Raw genomic sequence first — 26134 nt, forward strand, 5'->3', positions numbered from 1 at the left:
AAAATAATTCCAAAGTGCTTTTCGCTCTTGTTCTACAGCTTCTTTTCAAGTGTCAGGTGGATGGAGGATTCATTTAGGCGTCTCTAATTGGCCATTGCCGTTTCATTGCTCAATGGACATGTTAGTGATTGGTTAGAATACTCAACTGCTGCAAAAACACGTTGTAAATAGAAACCATTGACGCAACAGGAGCAGACTTAAATTGAATCTTCTGGTGGCCATATTTAACATTGTGCTTCCTGTGGATTATCTAATGATCTGTGCATCTGATTACCTTGTGTGTGGGCTCGTTTGAAAGATAATCACCTCCTCTAATGGTATGTGATATGTTATGTTCAGTTTATTTATCGTGAAGTTATAATCGAAAATGTGGCATATAAGCAACACTCACATGATTGTCAAATACATATACTTAGCTATTACTCACTATATTTTTGTCCGTGAGTGTACGAAATAGACTGGTTATATTCTACTCTTTGAGAGCTTTCCAACAACATATGGCACATGGTTATTTTATCAGTTTGATGATTTTACTGATTGGAATAATATGCACAGGGTAATACAAAATAAATTTAAAAAATGATCAAAACGGAACACTTCCGATTTGTCTGCACATTTCAAAGCACTTGTTCAGTTTTAGTCATAATACCTGCATGCACTGGAAAGTAGAGATTCTAAGCTTTTAAACAATACCTATTTTGTGTGGGTCAAGACTAGTTATTAATACTTTGACACTTATTATTTTTTCTCAGAGCTTAAAGAGTTAAATGCCACGCCTTATTTACTGACTGATCCATTATTTTGTAGAGGCGGGGTCAAAATGACAATTTTCGCCTAGGATTTTAATAACTTTCAAATAATGGCAGTGTCATAATTTTATTTTTACACAGAAATAGGTAGGAACCACCATTGACATAACAATAGGATTTTTTGAAGTGAAGTTTTACTGACTTAAACTTAATAAAAAGTTGTTTTTTTTACTTTAATTCAGTGAATGTCATTTTGATGTATTTTTAAAAGATAGATTTGTCCTCTTTATTGTTAGCAAGCACATTTAATACAAACTTTTAAGTTGGGGCACAAGCTGAATAGTCGGTTAAGAGCTAATGATTAATCATTGCAATAATCGCCCTAATAGTCGAATAATCATTAGATTAGTTGATTGTCAAAATAATCGTTAGTTGCAGCCCTAGCATATAATGCAACAAGGAGTGCTAAAGTCAAAAGATTTTAGTAAAAGACTTACCAGTCTGTGCAAAAATTAAAAAAATTACACTGCCACCTCTCTAAGGTCTTTTTTTTTCGAAGCCGAAAATTTTTATTTTGATCCCCCTCCACAAAATAATGGATTAGTCCTTAAATATTGATCTATGGCTTATAATATTTTGGCTTTCATCATCATTTATGTTTAAAAAATTATCCAAAACAACACTTTGAGCCAGGCACCTCTGGTTGAGTTGACATGGAATGACCACAGATCAGACGTTTTCTTTGTTAGCTACCTGCAGGTCACAGGAAAACAGTGTGGCCCCTCTGGCTTTGGACACCACAGTTATCTGCTGGAATGTGAGCAGGTCATGAACGTGGATGTTATTTTCTGAAATGAAAGAGGCCAATGACACTGCTAATTTTGACACTATGCAGTTCCACATCAACATTTCCAACAAGTACATAACAATGTGGACCAACTTCCTCACACACGCCCTAAACAAAGTAACTAAGATGATGACTTCACATCAAATGACAATATGACTAAACCATTCTATAATTAAATACTCACCCAACAGACTAACCAAAATCTTGTACTGGGATACCACGAACAGCTGTGAGAGGAGAAGTGAACATGATGGAGAAAAAGAGTCATTTGAGTGACATAAAAACAGACTTCAATTTATTTCACAGTTTAACTCTTCAGTTGGTCAAACTTCAACTAAAATCTAACAAGAAACACAGTAAACAATGGAATTTGTCAAATTCATTTAAGACTTTCCTGTAGTGGACTGACTTTTCCTTTATCTGTAATGCAGTCATACTATCACAAGTCCTTTCAACATTTAATATTTAATAGAATTATTGATCTTTATATTTAAATTTTCACTAATTAATCTGCTAATACTTAATATCAGCAATAGAGTGCAACAATGGCACTCACTTTTTTAGTCGTCTGGGTTCCGGAAGTATTTTCCCCATTAATTTCTTCCATAGACTTTTTATAATATCCTTCATTAAAGAGTTGACCCAAGCCACGCACAAAATCAACCAGCTCAGAGAAGAATCACAACATCACAAACTTTGTTTTGAGGAAAAAATGTATTCGAAAATTGGACATAAAGACAAAGATACAAGGCTGTGAACTTAACGTCTTTCATGAGGGCACGAACTACAATCCTATGAAGCACTGCGAATGATGTCGATGAATAAATCACAATGGGAATACATAAAACTATTGATTTTAGGTTGTTGATTACAAGTATTGAAACAATATATTTTACATTTATTGCAAAATATTCCAATATGTACAAATATATAAGTAGTTTAAGGGTGAAGGGAGACCGACTCGATTACGTCATTCACAGTGCGTAATGGGAGCGCGCGGTCGCACCGAGGCACATTTCACGAGTTTTGTTGGTTGCGATTCTCCGATTGGTGGATCTTTCTCTGCTGTACCATGGGTAATGTAGTTGTTTACCATGAATTATGCTATCAAACACTATTTTTAAACAATGAAGTTGAAATAATGCTGACAGAAGGCTTTAACGGAGCATATACCACTGATGAACAATCTCGTAGCTCACAGTAGGTCTGTCTTTAAAAATGTATAATTTATCGTTGAAAATCAATTCGTCTATGGGATATGGAATGGGATTTTTGCTTCCGGAACCAGACTGTTGCGCTCTATAGAATTACTACTTGTGAAAATGCTATTTTTTGATATCAGTTATTATTAGGTTTCCACTAGTACAAACGTTCTTAATAAACATAAAATTATATATATATATATATATATATATATATATATACACACACACACACACACACTCACACATACATAGACACACAAACACAAAAACATGCTTACTCACAGAAATACCCATTCTTTTTTTATTTTTATCCCCTTTTCTCCTCAATTTGGAATGCCCAATTCCCACTACTTAGTAGGTCCTCGTGGTGGCACGGTTACTCACCTCAATCCGGGTGGCAGAGGACAAGTCTCAGTTGCCTCCGCTTCTGAGACAGTCAATCCGTGCATTTTTCCACGTGGCTCATTGTGCATGACACCGCAGAGACTCCCAGTATGTTGAGGCTCATGCTACTCTCCGCAATCCATGTACAACTTACCACGCGCCCCATTGAGAGTGAGAACCACTAACTGCGACCACGTGGAGGTTACCCCATGTGACTCTACCCTCCCTAGCAACCAGGCCAATTTGGTTGCTAAGGAGACCTGGCTGGAGTCAGCACACCCTGGATTCGAACTGGCAACTCCAGGGGTGGTAGTCAGAGTCAATACTCGCTGAGCTACCCAGGCCCCCAGAAATACCCATTCTTGATATCAAAAATTTTATTTCAACTAGTTGTTCCTGATATCGATAATTGAAAAACAACTAGTAAAAATGCTAATTTTTGATATCTGTAAATTAAAATTTCAACATGTTTAAACATGAAATGGATTTCAGATATCAATAAATTGAAGAGTAATTAAAGACATCTTAAAAGTAGGGATTCACCGATCCTATACTTGGATCGGTACAGGTCCGATACTGACGTTTTTAGACAGATCAGGTATCTGTCCGCAACCGATATTGTGTGTTAGTCATGGTCGTTACTGTCAAGCTCCAAAAATGACATAAAAGAACCATAATGGCACCATTAGAGTAGTCCATATGACTCATACATTTTATTCAAAGTCTCTAAGACATGCGATTGCTTTGTGAATCACAAAAGGCTGCGTTTAATAAGTATGTATGTATGTATGTGTGTATATATATATATATATATATATATATATATATATATATATATATATATATATATATATATATATACACACACACACACACACACACACACACACATACATACATACATACATACATACATACATACATACATTCACATTTGCACTTCCAAGTTGCCAGAAGAAAAAAATCGTAAACAGTCAAAATATTCTATACAAAACTGCATTGGGGGCCAAGAGACAGTCAAAGCAGTAGTGTCAGAGGGACCTTCTACCAAAATATTTAGTTTATCAATTGAGTGCAGTTGGATATGAATGTTAAAAGATAATCTGTTTTGAAGCATAATGACAGCATATCATTTTCACATTCAAATTATTTTTATATTTTGTTACATTCAAACAGCAAGTATCGGGGCATAGAAGCCCTTGTGACCGAGGAATGATACTGTATGGGGGTTCAGGGGTATCCCCTGAGAGAAAATTTAGATAAGTCTGAATGGACCATTTTTATATTTTCATTCAAGTGAGAAAGACTAGGCTACAAACTAATAATTTTATTGTCTTTCTTTGTCATCCATTCCAGAGATGATGACATCTGATTAATTTCACAAAATTAGAACAGACATCTTTTTGTTTATTATTAAAGGCTCGTAACACGCTGATTAATAAAGCTAAATTTAGAAGGAAAAAACTTAATGGTCTAAAGGAGCTCTGGAACCACGTTAACTTACGCAGCGCCTCATGTCTACACATGCAGCAGAGTGGGACAAGGCATAAATGAAGCGTGTTCGGTCGGTGCTAGAAAAAAAACATTCAAGAATGCAACCGTCATCATGATGTCTTGCTGTCTGAATGGAATCAATCCAGGGTCTACATTAACACTCACACATCACCAGTAAACACTTCTGGCAGTTCTTGGGTCAGTATCACTCTTGCTGCAGCGCATTTGTCTGCAGTGCTGTCAGTCTGGCTTTTCAGTATCAATTGATGCTGTGTGCAAAAACTGGCAGCACTTTAAAGTAGGCTCTGAAGCAAGGCAGCTAACGTTAGCAACTTCATACAGTCTGAGAAAGCCGAACCGCTTCCATTTTTAGAGACACGCACCTGATCGTCTAGATGTAGAACACAGGCTAAATATTGAAAATTACTCAAAAGCTTATCATCGATATTGTGGATTTTTTTTATTGCGATATCAAGAACGTTTTATCGCCCAGCCCTAATGCATGCACATCGTGTTTCAGTAAATGGCACTACTATGTTGACACACACACACACACACACACACACACACACACACACACACACAGCACGCACAGGCTCATCATGCACTGCTATTTGCAGCCCTCAGAGAGGCACGCAATATGAGAGCACTCCACATGAACTACATCTCAGATGTTGATGCTTAATAGTACTGTGAACTTGACACTTCAGGAAGGGGAAATCACTTGAGTCGTTCTACAGTAAGAAAATATTTTTTTTAACAAAGAGCCCTACCGCGTGACTGTTTGCGAATCATACAGTATTACCTTGCTCCCTTCAGAGTGCCCACATTAAGAGCTCTGTCCTTTAGAGTGAGTAGGGAATTGGGATGATCACTTTTGTTTGGAATTTGCCCACAGACACTTACAGGTCTTCCTGTTATAATTTAATAAATATAACAATAATAATAATAACTATATTATTATTATTTATTTATTTACAAATTTCAACAATATCTAAATTGACTGGGTTCCAAAAAAAATAACTGTGTAAATGAAAAGTGGACTGATATCTTACAACTAAAGTGAAAAAAAAAAAAAAGATATCTGAATTACAGTTGTGCTCAAAAGCTTGAATACCCTGGCAGAAATTGTGAAATTCTGCCATTGATTTTGAAAATATGACTGATCATGCAAAAAAAAACTGTCATTTATTTAAGGATAGTGATCATATGAAGCCATTTATCATCACATAGTTGTTTGGCTCCTTTTTAAATCATAATGATAACAGAAATCACCCAAATGGCCCTGATCAAAAGTTTACATACCCTTGAATGTTTGGCCTTGTTACAGACACACAAGGTGACACACACTTTACGGTTAAAGGTTAATTTCCCACACCTGTGGCTTTTTAAATTGCAATCAGTGCCTGTGTATAAATAGTCAATGAGTTTGTTAGCTCTCACGTGGATGCACTGAGCAGGCTAGATACTGAGCCATGGGGAGCAGAAAAGAACTGTCAAAAGACCTGCGTAACAAGGTAAAGAATAAAAATGAGCTTGCATAGTCGAGTTGCCAGAAAGAAGCCTTTACTGCGCCAATGCCACAAAAAAGCCCGGTTACAATATGCCCGACAACACCTTGACACGCCTCACAGCTTCCGGCATATTGTAATTGGAGTGACGAGACCAAAATATAACTTTATGGTCACAATCATAAGCGCTATGTTTGGAGAGGGGTCAACAAGGCTTATAGTGAAAAGAATACCATCCCCACTGTGAAGCATGGTGGTGGCTCACTGATGTTTTGGGGGGTGTGAGCTCTAAAGGCATGGGGAATCTTGTGAAAATTGATGGCAAGATGAATGCAGCATGTTATCAGAAAATACTGGAAGACAATTTGCATTCTTCTGCACGAAAGCTGCGCATGGGACGCTCTTGGACTTTCCAGCATGACAATGACCCTAAGCACAAGGCCAAGTTGACCCTCCAGTGGTTACAGCAGAGAAAGAGGAAGGTTCTGGAGTGGCCATCACAGTCTCCTGACCTTAATATCATCAGGCCACTCTGGGGAGATCTCAAACATGCGGTTCATGCAAGACGACCAAAGACTTTGCATGACCTGGAGGCATTTTGCCAAAACGAATGGGCAGCTATACCACCTGCAAGAATTTGGGGCCTCATAGACAACTATTACAAAAGACTGCACGCTGTCATTGATAAAGGGGGCAAAACACAGTATTAAGAACTAAGGGTATGCAGACTTTTGAACAGGGGTCATTTCATTTTTTTCTTTGTTGCCATGTTTTATGATTGTGCCATTCTGTTATAACCTACAGTTGAATATGAATCCCGTAACAACTGTGTTTTGCCTGCTCGCTCATGTTTTCTTTAAAAATGGTACATATATTATCAATTCTCCAAGGGTATGCAAGCTTTTGTGCACAACTGTATTTTAAGTACATATACTGTATATGTTTAAAAAAGTTGCAAAGTAAACTGGATTATTTCTACTGAAGACTTTCACTGGAATTACTGTTAATTTTGCTGCTACTATATCAAACAGAAAAGTTAACAATGAAGTTTTTTCTTAATGGGCTGTATATTTATATTGAAATAATGTGTAGTTAGGTTTGTGTTTCTTTAAATATAAAAGAGTATCCCCAACTAGTTCCACACAATGATGTATAGATATTCTAAACTGATTAAGGAAAAAACAACACTGGTATCAGATCGGGATCGGCCAATACTGAGAGTTTAGGTATCGGAATGGTTTTGGTGCCTCCCTACTTAAAGGCTTTCTTACTTTTACTAGTTACAATAACACTGTAGATATCTAAAATTAACATGAACACTTAGGGTTGGGCGATATTTCCAAAATCTTATATCACGATATGAGTAATTTTAAATCATGATAATGATATATATCATCATGCAGTTACATTTTTCTGAAAAATCAATACAATTTTATTGTATATTAAGCGTAATTGTAATTTTGAGCAATCCAGTCAGTGAATTAAATGCTTTATAAATGAAAACTTCTTCATCTTATATCATTTTCTCTTTATTTTGAACTTGACAAACATGTTCAAAGTAAAAAAATATAAAATAAATGGCACATTTCAGTCTGATGATGTGCACCAATTTTCTTCTTCTTTTACTTTTATTATTATTATTATTATTGTTATTGTTGTTGTTGTTGTTATTATTATTGATTATTGTTATAACTTTCCTCAAGAAACTTAACATCTTCTCAAAGCAATGCAAAAAGTAAAACAACATATACAGTAGTGGCCAAAAATATTGGCACCCTTGGTAAATATGCACAAAGAAGGCTGTGAAAAAAAAAATCTGCATTTTGATATTTCATTTCTTTAAAAAAAAAAAAAAAAAAAAAAAAAAAGTAACTAATTTAAATTGAAGTAAAACAATTGAAATGGGAAAAATCTCATTATTAAATACATATTTTTCTCCAAAATGCATTGGCCACAATTATTGGCACCCTTTTATTCAATACTTTCTGCAACCTCCCTTTGTCAAGATAACAGATAAGAGTCTTCTCTTATAATGCCTATTGAGGTTGGAGAACACCTGGCAAGGGATCTGAGACCATTCCTCCACAGAAATCTCTCCAGATCCTTCAAATTCAGAGGTCCATGTTGGTGGACTCTCCACTTCAGTACACCCCACAAATTTTCTATGGAGTTCAGGTCAGGGGACTGGGATGGCCAATGGCAGAACCTTGATTTTGTGGTCAATGAACCATTTTTGTGTTGATTTAGATGTTTGTTTTGGATCATTGTCCTGCTAGAAGATCCAACCAGAGCCCATTGTAAGCTTTCTGCCAGAGGCAGTCAGGTTTTAATTTTTTATCTTTTGGTTTTTGGTAGAGTCCATAATGCCATGTCTCTGAACAAGATGTCCAGGACCTCTGGCAGAAAAACAGCACACAACATTCAAGATGCGGCACCACATTTAACCATGGGCACTGGGTAATTGAATACAAACCCATCTCTGTTTGCTGCTAAAAAGCTCTTTTTTTGTTTCATCTGACATAGAACCCGGTCGCATTTGAACTTCCAGTTGTGTCTGGCAAACTGAAGACGCTTGAGTTTGTTGTTGGATGAAAGCAGAGGCTTTTTTTTCTTGAAACCCTCCCAAACAACTTGTGGTGATGTAGGTGATGTCTGATTATTTTTTTTTTTTTCTGACCCCAAGACTCAACTAATTTCTGCAATTCTCCAGCTGTGATCCTTGGAGATTCTTTGGTCACTTGAACCCTCCTCCTCACCATGCATGGAGACAATACAGACACATGCCCTTTCCAGGCCAATTCTTAACATCTCCAGTTGATTGGAAATTCTTAATTATTGCTCTGATGGTGGAAATGGGTATTTTCAATGCTTTGGCTATTTTCTTATAGCCACTTCCCATTTTGTGAAGCTCAACAACCTTTTGCCACACATCAGAACCATATTCTTTAGTCTAACCCACTGTGATTGATGATTTAGGGAATTTGGCCTGTGTGTTACCTCATATTTATACCCCTGTGAAACAGGAAGTCATGGCTGAACAATTTCATGTTCCTAGTCACCCAGGTGCACTAAAAAATGTAAAATATGAATGGGAATACACTTCAGATATATTTTACTCATAAAAATTTCTATGGGTGCCAATAATTATGGCCAACGTGTTTTGGAGGAAAATTGTTTCGATTGTTTTACTGAATTTTTTGAATGAAAGATCAAAAGGATAAATGCAGATTTATTTTGTTTTGCTCATATTTACCAAGGGTGCCAATATTTTTGGCCACTACTGTAAATAAAAGAATTATCCATAAATAAAACACTTAATTAGATTTTTAGTAATCTATATAAAGAAAATCTAAAATATCTGAAGGAAAATACGGATGGTTGTTTCCTGATATTAAACATAATTTGGACAGAATTTTAGAAAGGGTTTTGATGTGTATTTTAAAAACCCACATGACATTGAGAGAAACCAGAATGAGTAATGGGTGTGATCTGTGCTTCTTCTGTCACAGGAGCACAAATGAAGGGACTGGGATGACTTCAAGACTCGCACGCACTAGCGTGTTCCAGACTGCATGTGCAAAACTCACAAAAAACACAGCTGCGCATGTTTGGATGGGAGGCATGTTTGGAGTCCAGAATGAATGTCATTGAATTTGCTTTGACGGTGGCTCAAGCAAAATTTCATGCCGTAGAAGCGGATTCAGTGTCATTTTTTTCTCGCGTTCTAGACAAGCTTTTCATCTAACGACACGTGCAGCTGTGAGTGAAAAACTGCATTTCATTATTTCTATCAGTCTCACGTAAAGTACTGACCACTGATATATACGCGCACATGGATATATCGACATACACAATGTACAAACCTTGCAAATTGCTGTTTTCTGCTCGGTATCGTGTTTTCTAAAGCCAAACCAATTCCACACCATGGAGGACGCACTTTTTGTTCATAATCTCCTCCCATCTTCTCATTCAAATTAATGTGAAGAATGAGCAGTCACTCCGCCTTCCTCCATTTATCTGACAGAGTGTGTAATGCGTACGTGTTATGTGCTGTACACATTTCAATTTCCAATAGACAAAGTTGGCAGCACCATTCATACATTTTTTTAAATATGGTACAACAGCAAACTTCTTGGGGTGTGGAAGAACTTCACCAAGGGAAATGTTGACTCCAGTTGACTGAATATTCAAGAAGTAATTTGGAAAGATCTGTGGAGTCCTGGAAGAAGGTTTTATAGACGTATGACACTAAACTGAAAATGAGTTTTAGACCCATGGGTCAGCAGTACGTCTGGAGTATGATGACAAGGTGATGACAAGAACGACACCATCCCCACAGTCAAGCATTGAGGTGGGTCAGTCCTGTTATGGGGGTGTTTTGCGGCTGCAGGAAATGGCTATCCTGACTATGTGACTGACACCATGGAATTCTTTCAGGTATCAGGCCATTTTGGCATGTGATGCTTTCAGTGTGTAAACTGAAGCTCGGTGATCACTGGACTTTCCAGCAAGACAATAACACCAAGGATACATCAAGTTGTCCGAAATCTGGTTCAGGGATAGGTCGTGGAATGTCCTTAAATGGCTCTTTCAGTCCATCATTAAAATCCCATTGCAAACCTTTGTTGGGATTTCAAGGAAGCAGTGGCAGCATAGAAACCAAAGAATGTCAATGAGCTGGAAGCTTTTGCTCATGAGAAATGTGTAAAGATTCCAATAGAGGTTTCCGAAGCCTGAGAACACTTACCTGAAACATTTATTTGCTGTTATTAAGGATAAAGGATGCTCCACAAATGATTGACTTTGGGGGTTGAATATTTTTGACATGACATTTGTGGAGAGAATTAGTTATTTTTTATTTTAAAATTTGGGTAAACTGAACTCTTTGTTCTCAAAATCACTCAAATGTGTATTAAAAACTTACTTTGTTTACTGAGGTTTTAGTTGATGTGTTTTAATTCACATCACCAGAATGTATTGCTGGTCGGGGGGGGGGGGGGGGGGTTTGAATAATTTTGATTGCAACTGTATATATTCCAGTGTCTCGCCTATTCATTATTATAGGCTGTTATAACGTAATCTGTTACAAAAGTACAAAAGATGGCATAACCAAAATATAATGCTTCATATTTTGTCATTATGTGAAGATTTGCTGGCTACCTCAATGAAAGAATGCTCTCAATGCACATCTCTCTGTTCTTCCTTAAGGTTACCATAGTAATCTTAGTAAGCGCCCACCACTGTTTTTGTCGTAACTGGCTGAACCGTATATTTTGAAACCGAGGTTGGCTTGACCAGACGCTATAACCATCATGTTTTTAAAATGCCATGTTAAGTTGAAAATAGTTTTGAAGACCCTGAGCTTCATCTAGCTGTTTGAAAGAAAGAACTCGCCTGGTGAGTGCGCGCTTCTCCAGCGCTGTCTGTGCACTGTCACACACCTGGTGTGTGTGTGCGCTCCTGTGGAGAAAGTCACGGTGCTCTGTGTTTTTGTTGCTGTGATGATTCAGGATGCGTTCCATTCAACTCAGAGTTGGAATTTACACCTTTCTACTTGGAAAAGTGCAATCGAACAATACTTTATGTCAGACTTCTAACTTGGAAACTCTTGCGGAAATCTTCATCACTGATTTTGCCTAGATGCAGGTGTGTGATGTAACGCAAATATGTCAGCACCCAGGGAGATTCACGGTGTATATGTTTGTTTGTTTCTTTCATTTTTTACGCCATGCCAGCTTCTATGGCTATATTCATGGTGGGAACCAGGTTTAGTTTCACGGTGTATATGATTCATACAACATTCACTTTTATAAAATAAAATCCACAAATAAAATCAAAGTTCTTACATTAAATGATAATAAAACATTTGCAGAGACAGGTGTTCAAAACACGGTTAATTATATTCTCTTTTGATTATCGTAAACTAGCATTGCAGTGTCGTGTATCAGTTTTTTTTTTGTTATAAACTGTCCCTGTTGACAATCAAATTACCGCTTAAAATAAAAAATAAGGCCCGTCTTTGACATGTTTGTGTTTAGTTGTCAGGTAGTTGTCAATTTAGTCAAAAGTCACATCACGCATGATCGTTATCGACCATCGGTTTCATGATCGATCATTGCGGTCGTGTCCGAGTACTCGTAGTAGTACATCCCTAGTAGTAGTAGGCTAACCCGAACGAAACAGTCTGGTTCCGGATGTAAAAATCCCATTCATTTTTTTCCACAGACTATTCATTTCTCAACAATAACATATAAACCTTTAAAGACAGACCTACCATGAACTCTGAGGTTGTTCATCGATGGTATATGCCTTTGTTGAAGCCATCAGTCCATGTTATTTCAACTTCACTGTTTAAAAATCATCTTTAGTAGCAGAATTCCTGGTGAACAACTACACTACCCACGGTCCAACAGAGAAAGATCCACTAATCAGAGAACTGCAGCCAACAAAGCCCACCAAACAAGTCAGCAGCGAGCGCACACATCAATGACGCACTGTGAACGACGCAATCAAGACAGTCTCCCTATACCCTCAAACTTCATATACTGTATATTTGTAAATATCAGAATATTTTGCAATAAACATAAAATATTTTGTTTCTATACTTATAATCAACAACCTAAAATCAATAGTTTTATATATTTCCATAGTTTTTTAATTCAATTATTACGTCATGCGCAATGCTTCATGGGACTGTAGTTTGTAACCTTATTAAAGACAGAAAGCAGTCTTTTTGTCAGATTTTCAAATACATTTTTACTTCAAATAAAAGTTTGTACTGTGATTCACCTCAAAGCTGGTTGGTTTGGTTCATGGCTAACAACTCTTTTACGAAAAGCCAATGGAAAAAATTAATGGGAAAAATACTTCCGGAACCCAGACAGCAGAAAAGGTGGGAGGGCACTGTTGTGGTCTGTTCCATTGCTGATAAATAATTATCAATTTAACAAGTGAAAACTGAATTATAGATATCTATAATTTAAATCCTGCATATGATTAAATGTCAATTCGGCTTGCCGTATTCATACCTGCTGAATCTTCTTTGAGAAGTTCTTATTGGATTTCTCTAATGTAACTTCAAACCTGTTTGTACCTGAAATAAAAAATGTTATCAATTACACTTAAAGTAAATCCCGCTGAATAGAAGCACAGCTGCAAAAACAAAAACTACACACCTGCATCTTTCTTGATCCTGTACAGAAGAAGATGGCCTGGTTTGGTCCCAACAAGGAGCCAATCATCTGCAAAAACAGAATGATCATCAGACTGAATGATACATGACAAAGTTTTACAAATGAGCAGGAGCCTTACAGTAGCCTTGGCTCATTAATGGAACGATCTGTAGTGTAATCCAGAGTTCAAAAGAAGTATAACTGTTTATCCTTAAATAACTATAATTTTAGTCTAGGGTGAGGGTGAAAGTTATTGATCATGAACCCTCAGCATGTACATTTAAACTACAACCGGATATATACAACGATCAGCCACAACATTAAAACCACCTGCCTAATATTATGTAGGTCCCCACCGTGCTGCCAAAACAGTGCCAAACCGCATATCAGAATGGCATTCTGACATGATATTCTTCTCACCACAATTGTACAGAGTGGTTATCTGAGTTACCATAGACTCTGTAAGTTCGAACCAGTCTGGCCATTCTCTGTTGACCTCTCTCATCAACAAGGCATTTCCATCCGCAGAACTGCTGCTCACTGGATGTTTTTTGTTTTTGGCACCATTCAGAGTAAATTCTAGAGACTGTTGTGTGTGAAAATCGCAGGAGATCAGAAGTTACAGAAATACTCAAACCAGCCCATCTGGCACCAACAATCATCCTTACGATTATCTAATCAGCCGTTCATGTGGCAGCAGTGCAGTGCATAAAATCATGCAGATACTGGTCAAGAGCTTCAGTTAATGTTCACATCAACCATTAGAATGGGGATAAAATGTTATCTCAGTGATTTGGACTGTGGCATGATTGTTGGTGCCAGATGGGCTGGTTTGAGTATTTCTTTAACTGCTGATCTCCTGAGATTTTCACGCATAACAGTCTCTAGAATTTACTCAGAATGGTGCCAAAAACAAAAAACATTCAGTGAGCGTCAGTTCTCTGGATGGAAATGTCTTGTTGATGAGAGATGTCAACAGAGAATGACCAGACTGGTTCGAACTGACAAAGTCTACGGTAACTCAGATAACCATTCTGTACAATTGTGGTGAGAAGAATATAAACTCAGAATGTTATTCTGAGATGGGGGTTGGTGCTGTTTTGGCAGCACAAGGGTGACCTACACAATATTAGGCAGGTGGTTTTAATTTTGTGGCTGATCGATGAAGATGTCAAATAGACATTGTTTACACTGTTTGTAACTTTACTTAAGTGTGCTTTCAGTTCATTGCTTGTTTTACTTTCATTAAATTAATTTCGAATACCTTGGTAGGCAGCTCAGAGAAAGAACAACTATTCCACTATCCAAACAGTCGACTATTCTGACAACTATTTGTTCAAAATGTCCAAAACTTTGTCTATTTTTGCCTCTTGCTTGTATGAAAACATACCTAGAAAGATAGCAACTACATAGTCTAACAACAACTATTCTAACATTATTTAGACAACAGCTATTCGGTCTGAATGTCCAAACATGTTGCCTATGTAGGCAGCTCATATGCTTTGAGACAGAAAGAGAGCAACCATTCGTTCAGAATCCCCACAATTGTCGTTTCACTCAAGTTTTGAGATGCAGCCATTATCAATGAAGGCAAAGAGTATCAAACCTTAACCATGTTAGTGTTTAAAGTGTTTAAAAGGGAAGTAAAACTCACCCCAGGCCGCTAGACAGTCAATCTGGAGGGGTAATTTCTCCAGGATGGGAACTGGTTCATATGCGTCATGCATACTGGAGCTCTTATGTATTACCAAACACAGGCAGATAACCAAAAAATATTTCGAAGTAAATAAAAATCTTCCTTGTGTCCTGTTTAATGTCTAAATATAAACGAGATTACCACTGAACCTCTTTTGTTTTTCTGTTGTTAATATGAGCTGTTTGCTAGTTAGCTTCCATATTTCGCCCTGTTAAGTCGCTAAAAACACAGATCCACGAAAGTGTACGTTCAAATGTCTTTCATCCCATTGTTCCACGCGATTCTGTGCTTTAATTTGGGTTCAACTGTTAACTGTCGACAAGATTCAGTTTTTGACATCTAGCATCCAGCTATCTGTGTTGCGCGAGCTTCCTGGTGCTGTGACGAACACGTGACGCTGAGAGCTCAGGAGAGTCCTATTGAAAACATCACACACGGAGCGCGTGCTCTGTGTCTGTACCCGTGATTGATATTTCTCGCATACGGTCCATTACTCAAAATAATACAAATATTATTTGTATTGAGTCTAAGTGTTCCTTTCTTTTTAACATAGACTGGCGGCCAAAAGTTTGGAATAATGTACAGATTTTGCTCTTATGGAAAGAATTTGGTACTTTTATTCACCAAAGTGGCATTCAGCTGATCACAATGTATAGTCAGGACATTAATAACGTGAAAAATTACTATTACAATTTGAAAAAAAATGTTAAACTACTTCAAAGAGTTTTCATAAAAAAATCCTCCACGTGCAGCAATGACAGCTTTGCAGATCCTTGACATTCTAGCTGTCAGTTTGTCCAGATACTCCGATGACATTTCACCCCACACTTCCTGTAGCACTTGCCATAGATGTGACTGTCTTGTCGGGCACTTCTCACACACCTTACAGTCTAACTGATCCCACAAATGCTCAATGGGGTTAAGATCCATAACACTCTTTTCCAATTATCTGTTGTCTAATGTCTGTGTTTCTTTGCCCACTCTAACCTTTTCTTTTTGTTTTTCTGTTGCAAAAGTGGCTTTTTCTTTGCAATTCTTCCCATAAGGCCTGCACCACTGAGTCTTCTCTTTACTGTTGTACATGAAACTGGTGTTGAGCGGGTAGAATTCAATGAAGCTGTCAGCTGAGGACATGTGAGGCGTCTTTCTCAAACTAGAGACTCTGATGTACTTATCCTCTTGTTTAGTTGTACATCTGGCCTTCCACATCTCTTTCTGTTAGAGCCAGCCATTTTCTTTTCTGTTAGAGCCAGTTGTCCTTTATCTTTGAAGACTGTAATGTACACCTTTGTATGAAATCTTCCAATTTTTGGCAATTTCTAGCATTGTATAGCCTTCATTCCTCAAAACAATGATTGACTGACGAGTTTCTAGAGAAAGCTGTTTCTTTTTTGCCATTTTTGACCTAATATTGACTTTAAGACATGCCAGTCTATTGCATACTGTGGCAACTCAAAAACAAACACAGACAATGTTAAACTTCATTTAATGAACCAAATAGCTTTCAGCAGTGTTTGATATAATGGCAAGTGATTTTCTAGTACCAAATTAGCAATTTAGCATGATTACTCAAGGATAAGGTGTTGGAGTGATGGCTGCAGTCTAGATTTGATCAAAAATGACTTTTTTCAAATAGTGATGGTGCTGTTTTTCACATCAGTAATGTCCTGACTATACTTTGTGATCAGCTGAATGCCACTTTGGTGAATAAAAGTACCAATTTCCTTCTGAAACAGCAAAATCAGTACATTATTCCAAACTTTTGGCCGCCAGTGTATATTAATATGTAAAAAAAAAAAAAAAAAAAATAGGGAACAACGAGGCTAACTACACCCCTACTAAAAAGGAATAGTTACGAAGATTTTTAGAAGAATATTTCAGCTCTCTAGGTCCATTCAATGCAAGTGAATGGTGACCAAAACTTTGAAATTACAAAAAACACATAAAGGCAGCATAAAAGTAATCCATAAGACTCTAGTGGTTTAATCCATGTCTACTGAAGCGATCCAATTAGTTTTGGGTGAGAACACACCCATATATAACTCCTTTATCATTGTACATCTTGCCATTGCAGGTATAGGCACGATCATGATTTCAAGCTCTATTACACTTCCTAGTGCAATCTAGCACTCTGCACATACGTCAAGCACTAAGAAGTGTAATCAAGCTTGAAATCATGATTGCCAAGGAGACTGCTGATGTCAAGATTTATAGTAAAAGAGAACTAAAATAGATTAAAAAAATAAAAATAAAAAATACATTTCTGAAAATGTACTGGTATGGGGTGTTTCCTTGTGCACACAGCCATGATGCTAGGGTGCTGTGGATGGTTGCTAGGGTGTGCTATGCAGTTGCTCATGTGTTCTGAGTAGTTGCTAGGGCTTAGGGTGCTGCAAGACTTGAGGTATCAATATCATTCATGTCTTGTTGCACAAGAGGTGTTCAACCAGTCAGGGCCGGATCTAGGTGTGTGCTGGATCCCTTTGCTACCCCCCTCAAAGTGCAAGTGAAGCAAAGAATTGTAACCCTAACCCTAACAAAATGTGCTGGAACTGAAGATGCATGATGGAATACACATGTGCCCCCTCCCTCTGCAACCATATTTTGCTGTTTGAAGGTCTAACCTGTACAGTTGCTGAGCAGAAATTTGCACAACAAACAAGAAATGCATTCACAAAATAAATAATACATTTCTTAGTCAAGGCAGCAGTGACTCAGATGATCAGATCTAGATCGGATGTTTTCAAACCATTTTAAAACATTTGCAAACTAATGTGCCTACACCAATTACTACAATATTATTGCTGTGTTAACAAGCTTTTGAATCTTTCTTTATTCATTATAAGAATATTCCCTCGCAGATGAATGTATCGAAAAGAGAAGAGAAACACAAGTATGAAAATTACATCTTCAGATGCAGAATACATCCTCTGAGCATAGCTAGGAGTAGCTTAATCACTTTCTATATGAGATCAGTAACTTATGGGTAGTACAATAAACTAAGGAGCTCCGAGCGCCCAACGGTCAACGGATGTAGAAAGGAAGTCCCGCCTTACAGTTAAAAGAGCCAATCACTTTTTAGATACAGACATCAGCTGTCAATCAACTCAAGAATGCACATGTGCATTAGCTATACAAACTGGGAAATGTGCGTTTTTTAGCATAATATGAGGTAAAGAATCACAATTTATGCTACCAGTATTGTCAGATTTTATTGCTGATTTTAAATATGTTCTTTGATCATAATCTTAGCCAACCGTTTTTGACATTTTGGTCTTTCTTCATTCAAGTAGATAAGAGCTGCACTGGCATGACTGGAAATAGCCTCCCGAGAGCATTCCAAAGATGGCCGACAGTGGACTGACTTGCTAGAAAAACTTTGGTTTATCATAGGTTTAGCTCATGAATATTAACTTAATCATGCTGAAATTGCAATTAAACCTTCTAGGAGCGTCAAGTCTGGTAATAAATATGAATTAGCCAAGCCTGTATTACATTGGAGAATTCAAAACGGAATTGTCACGTGATACATGTTACCTTCATCATCGCTGTTCAGAATTGACCAATCACAGTGGTTTATGCTTACAGTATAAAGCATGTTATCTTATCATTCCAATCATAAAACATACAAACACAACATAAAATACGGAATCAATTATTCACATTAAACCCCTCCCCCCGAACATTCCCCCACCCCCCACACAAACACGCACTACCGTAGTCACCAACAACTAGAACAAAAAAATTAAAAATAAAAAATAAAATACAAAATAAAAAAATAAAAAAGGTATACTTTCAAACAACATCAATAATACACATACCCAACTAAACTACAAATCCCTCTCCACAGCCCCTCCCCGAGAACCCTCCAAAAAAGCCAAATAACCCCCCCACTTCCTGACAAACAAATCCCATATCCCCAGCCTTCTGAAAATCACCTCCTCAAACGCCGCCACCCCGTCCATCTCCCCACACCACTCCCTAAACGAGGGAGCTGACTTCCATCCCCTGAGGATGATTCTTCTGCCAATCATGACTCCGGCTAGGACCCAACTTTTTAAATATCTATCCCCAATGTTAATACCCGTCCCATCACCCAGGATACAGAGTCTGGGGCAAAATGAAAATTGAGTATCCAATACCTCACACATAAAGCTCTGAACCCTCAACCAAAATTCTTGGATCTTAACACATCCCCAAAAAACATGTGTTGTGTCCCCGTCTTCTGATTGGCACCGCCAGCAGGTGGGTGTGTCTTTAAGACCCAGCCTATACAATCTAGAGGGGGTCAAGTAGAATCGATGCAATCTTAAATTGCGTCAGACAGACTCTTGCATCTCTAGATGTAGACTTGATGCTTTTTAGAATCCTAGCCCACACTCCCTCCTCCAATACCAAATATAAATCTTTCTCCCATAATCTCTTGAGAGAAGATGAAGCTCCGTCCCCCAGACTCTGAATTAACATGGAGTAATACACCGATGCCTCAGGACCTTTTCCAAAAGCAGTAATCACCACTTCCAGAGTATCTGCCACTTTAGGGGGGTGTATGCTACTCCCAAAAATAGTACAGAACAGGTGGCACAGTTACCTAAATAAACTGAGATCTAGGAATCTTAAAATGTTGAACCAAATTTTCGAAAGATCTCAACACTCCACTCTCATATAGGTCACCAAGTGTAGTAACCCCCCTCACAATCTGACACTCTGACCAACAGAAAGATGACTTATTAATACATAATATTGGGTTCAACCATATGCTAGAGGTATATTTAAATAAATGTCCGAATTAAGGACTCTGGACACTTTTGTCCAAACCGAGTGCAAATGCGAGATAACGGGGTGTGACTTAACTTCTCTGGTTAGTTTTATAGAAAGACTTTGCAATGGCAAAATAGGGGCAAGGATTTCCTGTTCAATACAAAACCAGGGAGGGGCTCTCTCAGGTGGAAGTGACCAATGAGCCAAATGTCTGAGACCGAATGCATAATAATAAAACAAAATCTTGGGTAGGCCTAGCCCGCCTTTGTCAATTGGCCTATGTAATTTGATGAAATGTAATCTGGGACATTTACCATTGCAAATAAAGGTCTTCGCTATGCTATCAAATTGCTTGAAATAAGAGAGGGGGACATCTACAGGGAGAGATTGTAGCAGGTAGTTGAATTTTGGAATACGTACAATTCATTTTAATAACATTAACCTTCCCAATCATAGATAAATGTAATGAAGCCCACCTACTCACATCACTCGAAAATCTTTTTAAAAGATTAAAAATTATCAAAATTATCTCTAATTAAATCACACAAATTTGCTGGAAATAAAATGCCCACATACTTAATGCCCTGTTTGGGCCACTGGAAGGCGCCTGGTTGAAAAGCCATTACTGGGCAGTACGCATGTCATCCGCGTAAAGCAGAAGCTTATGCGCCACACCTCCCGCTATCACCCCTGGAAAATCATCCTCCTTTCTTATCGCAGCTGCTAATGGTTCCAGGGCAAGACAGAACAATAATGGGGAAAGAGGGCAACCCTGCTGGGTGCCCCTATCCAGAGTAAAATAATCTGAAATTAATCCATTTGTTTGTACCGCCGCTACCGGGTGTCTATAATGTAACTTAATCCATTCAATAAAAGTATTTCTGAACCCATATATTTCCAAAACCTTAAAAAGATAAATCAATTCTACCATATCAAACGCCTTTTCGGCATCAAGTGAGATGGTAGCGACCGGAGTCTGATCATTCGCCACTGACCACATTAAATTTATGAAACGCCTAATGTTATCAGAAGAGCTACGACCCCGAATAAAGCCCACTTGATCTATATGTAAAAGAGATGTCATAACTTTACTTAATCGGTTAGCCAAAATTTTGGACAAAATTTGAACATCTAGCTGAATCAGGGAAATTGGACGGTAACTCTTACACTCGCTTGGATCTTTGTCCTTTTTAAGAATCAGACTGATCCGGGCTTTTGTCATGGTTGGCGGAAGCTTTCCATTCTTTAATGATTCCGTATAAACTTCTAACAAAATTTGAGCAAGTTCTGTAGCATAAGATCTAAAAAATTCAGTGGCAAAGCCACTTGCCTGTAGGTAAGGCCTTAATTACCTCGTCAAGCTCCTCCAAGGTTATCTCAGAATTAAAAGAATTTTTTTGCTCAGTCGTCAGTTTAGGGAGATCATCAGTAGACGAAGACATGGTGCTATAAAGATCAAGATAGAATTCTTTAAAAGCATTATTAATATCAATGGCCGAGGTAATATCAATTTGCTTCACTATAATCAAGGATTTAGTCCATCAAAAGATTAAAGTCTCCTCCCAACATTATATCATGAGGGGTGCCAGCGGCTTGCAACATCCCTTCAAGATCTATAAAAAAGCCCTGATCATCAACATTAGGTGCGTAAATATTAGCCAAAATCAAATTTTGCCCCTGAATTTCTGCTAAAACAGTAATGACTCTTCCTAATTTATCATTAATCTGTTTGAGATATTTGAATTGTAGATGTTTACTCATCAATGTAATGACTCCTCTGCTCTTACTTGAGCCAGCACTAAAGAAAACATGTCCACCCCATATCTTTCCAAATTTTTCAGCTTTCTGCGGGGAAAGATGCGTTTCATGAAGAAACACAATATCATATTTCTTACATTTAAGAAAAGAAATAACCTTCCTTCTTTTTATGGGGTGCCCCAACCCATTCACATTCCATGTGGAGAGAGACAATCCACTCATATTAACATTTGACATATTGATATAATAAAAAAATTAATTATGTGTCAAAAACAAGATTACACAGACCACATTCCCCATTAATGCAACAATCAAACCTTGAACTTCCCCCCGAACAAAACAAACAGAAAAAAGAAAAACGTGCGCATTAACCCCGCACATGACAGCACCAACCGGCGCCAATCCCTCAGTGAGTGGCCAGAAAGCATGACACCCCCAAACAGAGAGAGAGAGTGTGTGCAACAAAAGACTACTGTTTTACTTTCATTTATTTTGTTATTCTCGAGTTATCAACGGTTTCCTTCGATAGTGTAAAAAAAAGCCAAAATAAAAGGACTGACCTTAAACATGCTTCGTTGTCTTCTGACTCCTCCATTGCCCACGAACCAAGATCCTTCTACATATATATATATATATATATATATATATATATATATATATATATATATACAGGACAGGGCTCTACACTAACTTTTTTCCCAAGGAGTACATACGCTCCTAAATGAAACAAATGTAGGAGCACACAAAGAAATTTAGGAGCACAGTGAAAAATGTAACACAGAGTTTATTAACAAACAATTTATTACATACATATTTATACTGTGTGTGTGAGTATGTGTGCATGTACTAAGGGACACACATCTGTGGGACAGCACATACCACCAAAATCACACATTGACCCATGCCTACTAGACGCAAAGGATATCAGTTGTCCAGCTGCTTTTGTATGTTGGCCGTCTGGCACACTTAGAGGTCAGCCAGCGGTCCATGGCAGGAGTGGGATCGAACTCCTCGACAGAAGGCCCCTCCAGGCTGATCCTCATCAGGTCTTCGGTGGTGGAGACCCCAAGGCAGCTTCTTGTCGAATTCTTAATCCGGTTCTGCGCAGAGAAGCCTCGCTCACACTGGGCGGCTGAAATGGGCAGCACCAGCATAAGCTGCACCAACTCCAGTATGTTCTAGGGAAAATATATCTTTCAATTTCATTTAAACTCTTACCATTAATTTATCAAAACCAACCATAGAAGGATACCATACATAACCAGTCAGGACTGTTAGTCTACCTTGTAATCGTGCCTGTAGGGGTCATTTGTCAACATGGTCTCCCACAGGCCACTGTAGGACTTGTCCTTGAAATTGTGGCTGACCAGGATTTTCAGCCCCTGCCACTCATCCTGGATTGCAGCCATGTTGCACCCCGATCTGCAGGATTGAACAGAGCAAGTGAGTTTGCAAATATGCAAACATAACATTGTCTCATATGGCAATGCAGTGTCAAATAAATTCTTACCTCTTTAGAGGCTCCTTGAAATGCCTAATCAGGTATGCCACACCATCATCGCCAAAGGTGAGAAGGCTGGCCTGGTCTTCTGGCCATGTGTCAGGGTTTAGCACTCTGAAAGACTCCACTGGGGTCTGGACACCCTCATCCTTCAGCAAATCACCAAACCTAGCTTTGAGATCATCCACGCCGATGTTGATGGCCGCCTCTATGTGCTGCTTCAGCTGGGGATTGGTGAGGTCTGTGAAGCCTTTCAGATTCCCCTTCAGTGTTATTCCCTTTAACAGAAATAACACACACACACACAGAGACACACACACCAACACACAATGAAATGTCTGGCCATTTTTCTGTCTCCCATTAAAAATGTTTTAAAGACTTCTCCACTGCATTTCCCTCCTTATCCTCAAATCGTTCTGAATACATTGATTCTCACACTGAGAATCTGTCTTAATCATCGATATTAATCATTGATTTCTCTTACATCCTAACAAGCTCTCATCCTAACACACCTGGAATCTCCTCTCATCACCCTGCTGCTGAGCAAGCATGGTCTGTATCTTCTCCAGCATGCCTCCTGCCTTTGCCCTAAGCTTTAGTGCTTCCAGTCTGGTCACAGTCTTCCTCAACTCTGATGTGGCTTGGGGGAGGATCAGGTCATTCCTTTGCAGGGTGAGGCTAAGTGAGGATAGCTCCTCAAACGTGTCTGAGAGAAAATGGCAGAATACACAAAAGAGTGTATTCTCCATTTCCTATTTTATCTGTTAAGTAGTGAGAAAATAAACTGTCACCTGTCAATTACTTGATTCTGAAAGTTCATTTGAGTCTTGAACCTATTTTTTAAAACTAGTGTGGTATTACATTTCCTGTATAAAACTGACCTTCTTTGCCCGCACTTTAACTTCCGCTGTTGTTGATGCTATGGCCAGGTGCTTCATGTGCTGCAGAACAACGGAGTACTGGCCTTCGTCAGTGGCAAGGTCCTTGTCTTGTGCATGCAGTAGGAACACTTTGAGGGCTCTGTGGACATGGGGGATCCAGCGAGTTCCCTTGACACTAGACGGTGTGCAAATATCCACACCGAGCTCTTGCCCGAGAACACAGAGCTCTCATTTGGATTTTCCGCTGAAGTGATACATCTTCCATATCAGATTCAGAAGATCGTATACGACAGAAACCTTTGGCTCTTTCTTCTGAATGGTCAGTATTGCCAGCTCTAGTCTGTGAAAGTCAGAACAGAATATTCAAAACAATTCACCGTCTCCATTCCCCCCATCTCTTGTGCCAACAGAAAACAATAATTCTGTGGTATTTACCATTCCAGCACTTAGTGCACCCACGCACACACACACACACACACACACACACACACACACACACACACACACACACACAGTATTGTTTAACATTCTCTGCTAGCAAATAAAACTAAATCATAGAGAATTTATTAGTTACAAACCTATGTGGCATACAGTGGATTGGGATTATATGCCCCCCTGCCTCTCTCTCTGCAGGTGGGCAATAACTCCCCCACGGTGGCCCATGTTCACGGAGGCACCATCTGCCCCAAAGGAGATGCACTTCTTCATCCATGACCCTCCATCCTCCTCTGGGCAAACAGCACGAAATGTGGCCTTGGTGGCATCCAAAATACCTCGAATGACAACACAAAAAAACAATTATACAAAAGTATTTCTGACAAACTAAATTATCTCCATTATGAATAATGATTAAACTTTACACAAGAATAAAGCCTATAAAGAGGAACAACTTACCAATGGCATGGGAGTGCTCTAGGGTCTGTTGTCCGACCAGGAAATTGACTGGCTTTCCATCCTGCAACAAGCGTACGTAGACAATCTCGCATTCGGTGTTGGATATATCAGTGTCTCGTCTATTAGAACGGCAAGATATTTCGCGGCTTTCAGCTTCACTGACAGGCTCTCTCTCATAATGTCAGCAATTTGACTCTGACTCTCAACTCTGATAAGCGGCCCAAATTTGACGAAAGGTTCTTCTTCTTTCGCAATGAAGTATGCGATGTTTATCTTTATTTTCAGCTGCCTCCTCTTCTCCTCCTCAGACAGCAGCCCTTGCCTCCTCAAGGCTGCTGACACTGTGCCTGATGGATTCTCCTGTCTCAACAGGTACAGATCTCTGCACTGGATATGCCGCTGCGAGATGTTATGTTTCGCTATGCTATCTCTTTTTCAGATGCAGGTTTCCTGACACGAAGGACGAGTTGCCCGCCTGTTTCTGCCCTCTACAATATTTGCAGAACATGACGTTGTTTTCGAACTCTAGCCATGGGAACATTTTGAGCCAATTCACATTGAATCTGTATGTTCTCCCTCCACCGTCTACAGTGGACGTTGAAGTGACAGTGGGGGTCACGGTAGTTTCGCTAATGTTGTTCTCAGCATCCCTAACGTTAGCCGCCATGTCAACGTTAGCCGCCTCAGGTAAACCTTGTGAAGAGGCTTCATTAGTTGAACCTTGCGAATCCCCCTCACCGAATTCCTCTTTCTCCTTGTCTCTTTTTCGCTTAAAATAAAATTGAATGGGCTTCATTTTCAGCGATGTCTGCACGTTTACTTATAGCCTATACCGATACTTTTTTCCAGTGTTGTTCACCTTTTCTCTCTGACTGGACTGTGTCATCACAGAAACTCTACTGTGGTTGACGCATGCCGCTTGTGGAATGTGGGTCTTGTAATTTTTAAACAATTAGCAGTGGGGGGTGGGGGGGGCGGGGATAGATTACGGTAGGTTGTTATGATTTATCGCACACTGTGCTCATAAATAATTTTTCCGGTTCGCACATATCTATTTTTAGGGGTGATGCGAGTGAAATACTCGCACTGTAGAGCCCTGCAGGGTTGGGAGGGTTACTTTTGAAATGTATTCCACTACAGATTACAGAATACATGCTGTAAAATGTAATTTGTAACGTATTCCGTTAGATTACTCAAGGTCAGTAACGTATTCTAAATACTTTGGATTACTTCTTCAGCACTGGTAGATTTTTTCACTTGTTTTGACTATAAAAACTCTGC

General features: G+C 38.7%; 1 protein-coding gene across 2 annotated transcripts in view; it reads right to left on the reverse strand.

Moving 5' to 3' along the window:
• LOC127455358 (vam6/Vps39-like protein) overlaps window positions 1–15457 on the reverse strand; it is a 64020-nt gene extending 48563 nt beyond the window's left edge. The window contains exons 1-5 of one of the 2 annotated variants that reach the window (XM_051723189.1): window positions 15017–15457; window positions 13366–13431; window positions 13219–13283; window positions 1781–1823; window positions 1503–1597 (exon numbers count right to left, since the gene is read on the reverse strand). In XM_051723189.1, the coding sequence (XP_051579149.1) occupies window positions 1503–1597; window positions 1781–1823; window positions 13219–13283; window positions 13366–13431; window positions 15017–15089 (342 nt within the window). In that variant the 5' untranslated portion in view covers window positions 15090–15457. Of the gene's footprint in view, window positions 1–1446; window positions 1598–1780; window positions 1824–13218; window positions 13284–13365; window positions 13432–15016 lie in introns of those variants that run through there. The other variant, XM_051723190.1, reaches the window with a different exon arrangement.
• Window positions 15458–26134: the final 10677 nt, after the last annotated feature.

Source organism: Myxocyprinus asiaticus, chromosome 17 (assembly GCF_019703515.2).
Source record: "Myxocyprinus asiaticus isolate MX2 ecotype Aquarium Trade chromosome 17, UBuf_Myxa_2, whole genome shotgun sequence".
Lineage (NCBI taxonomy): Eukaryota > Metazoa > Chordata > Actinopteri > Cypriniformes > Catostomidae > Myxocyprinus > Myxocyprinus asiaticus.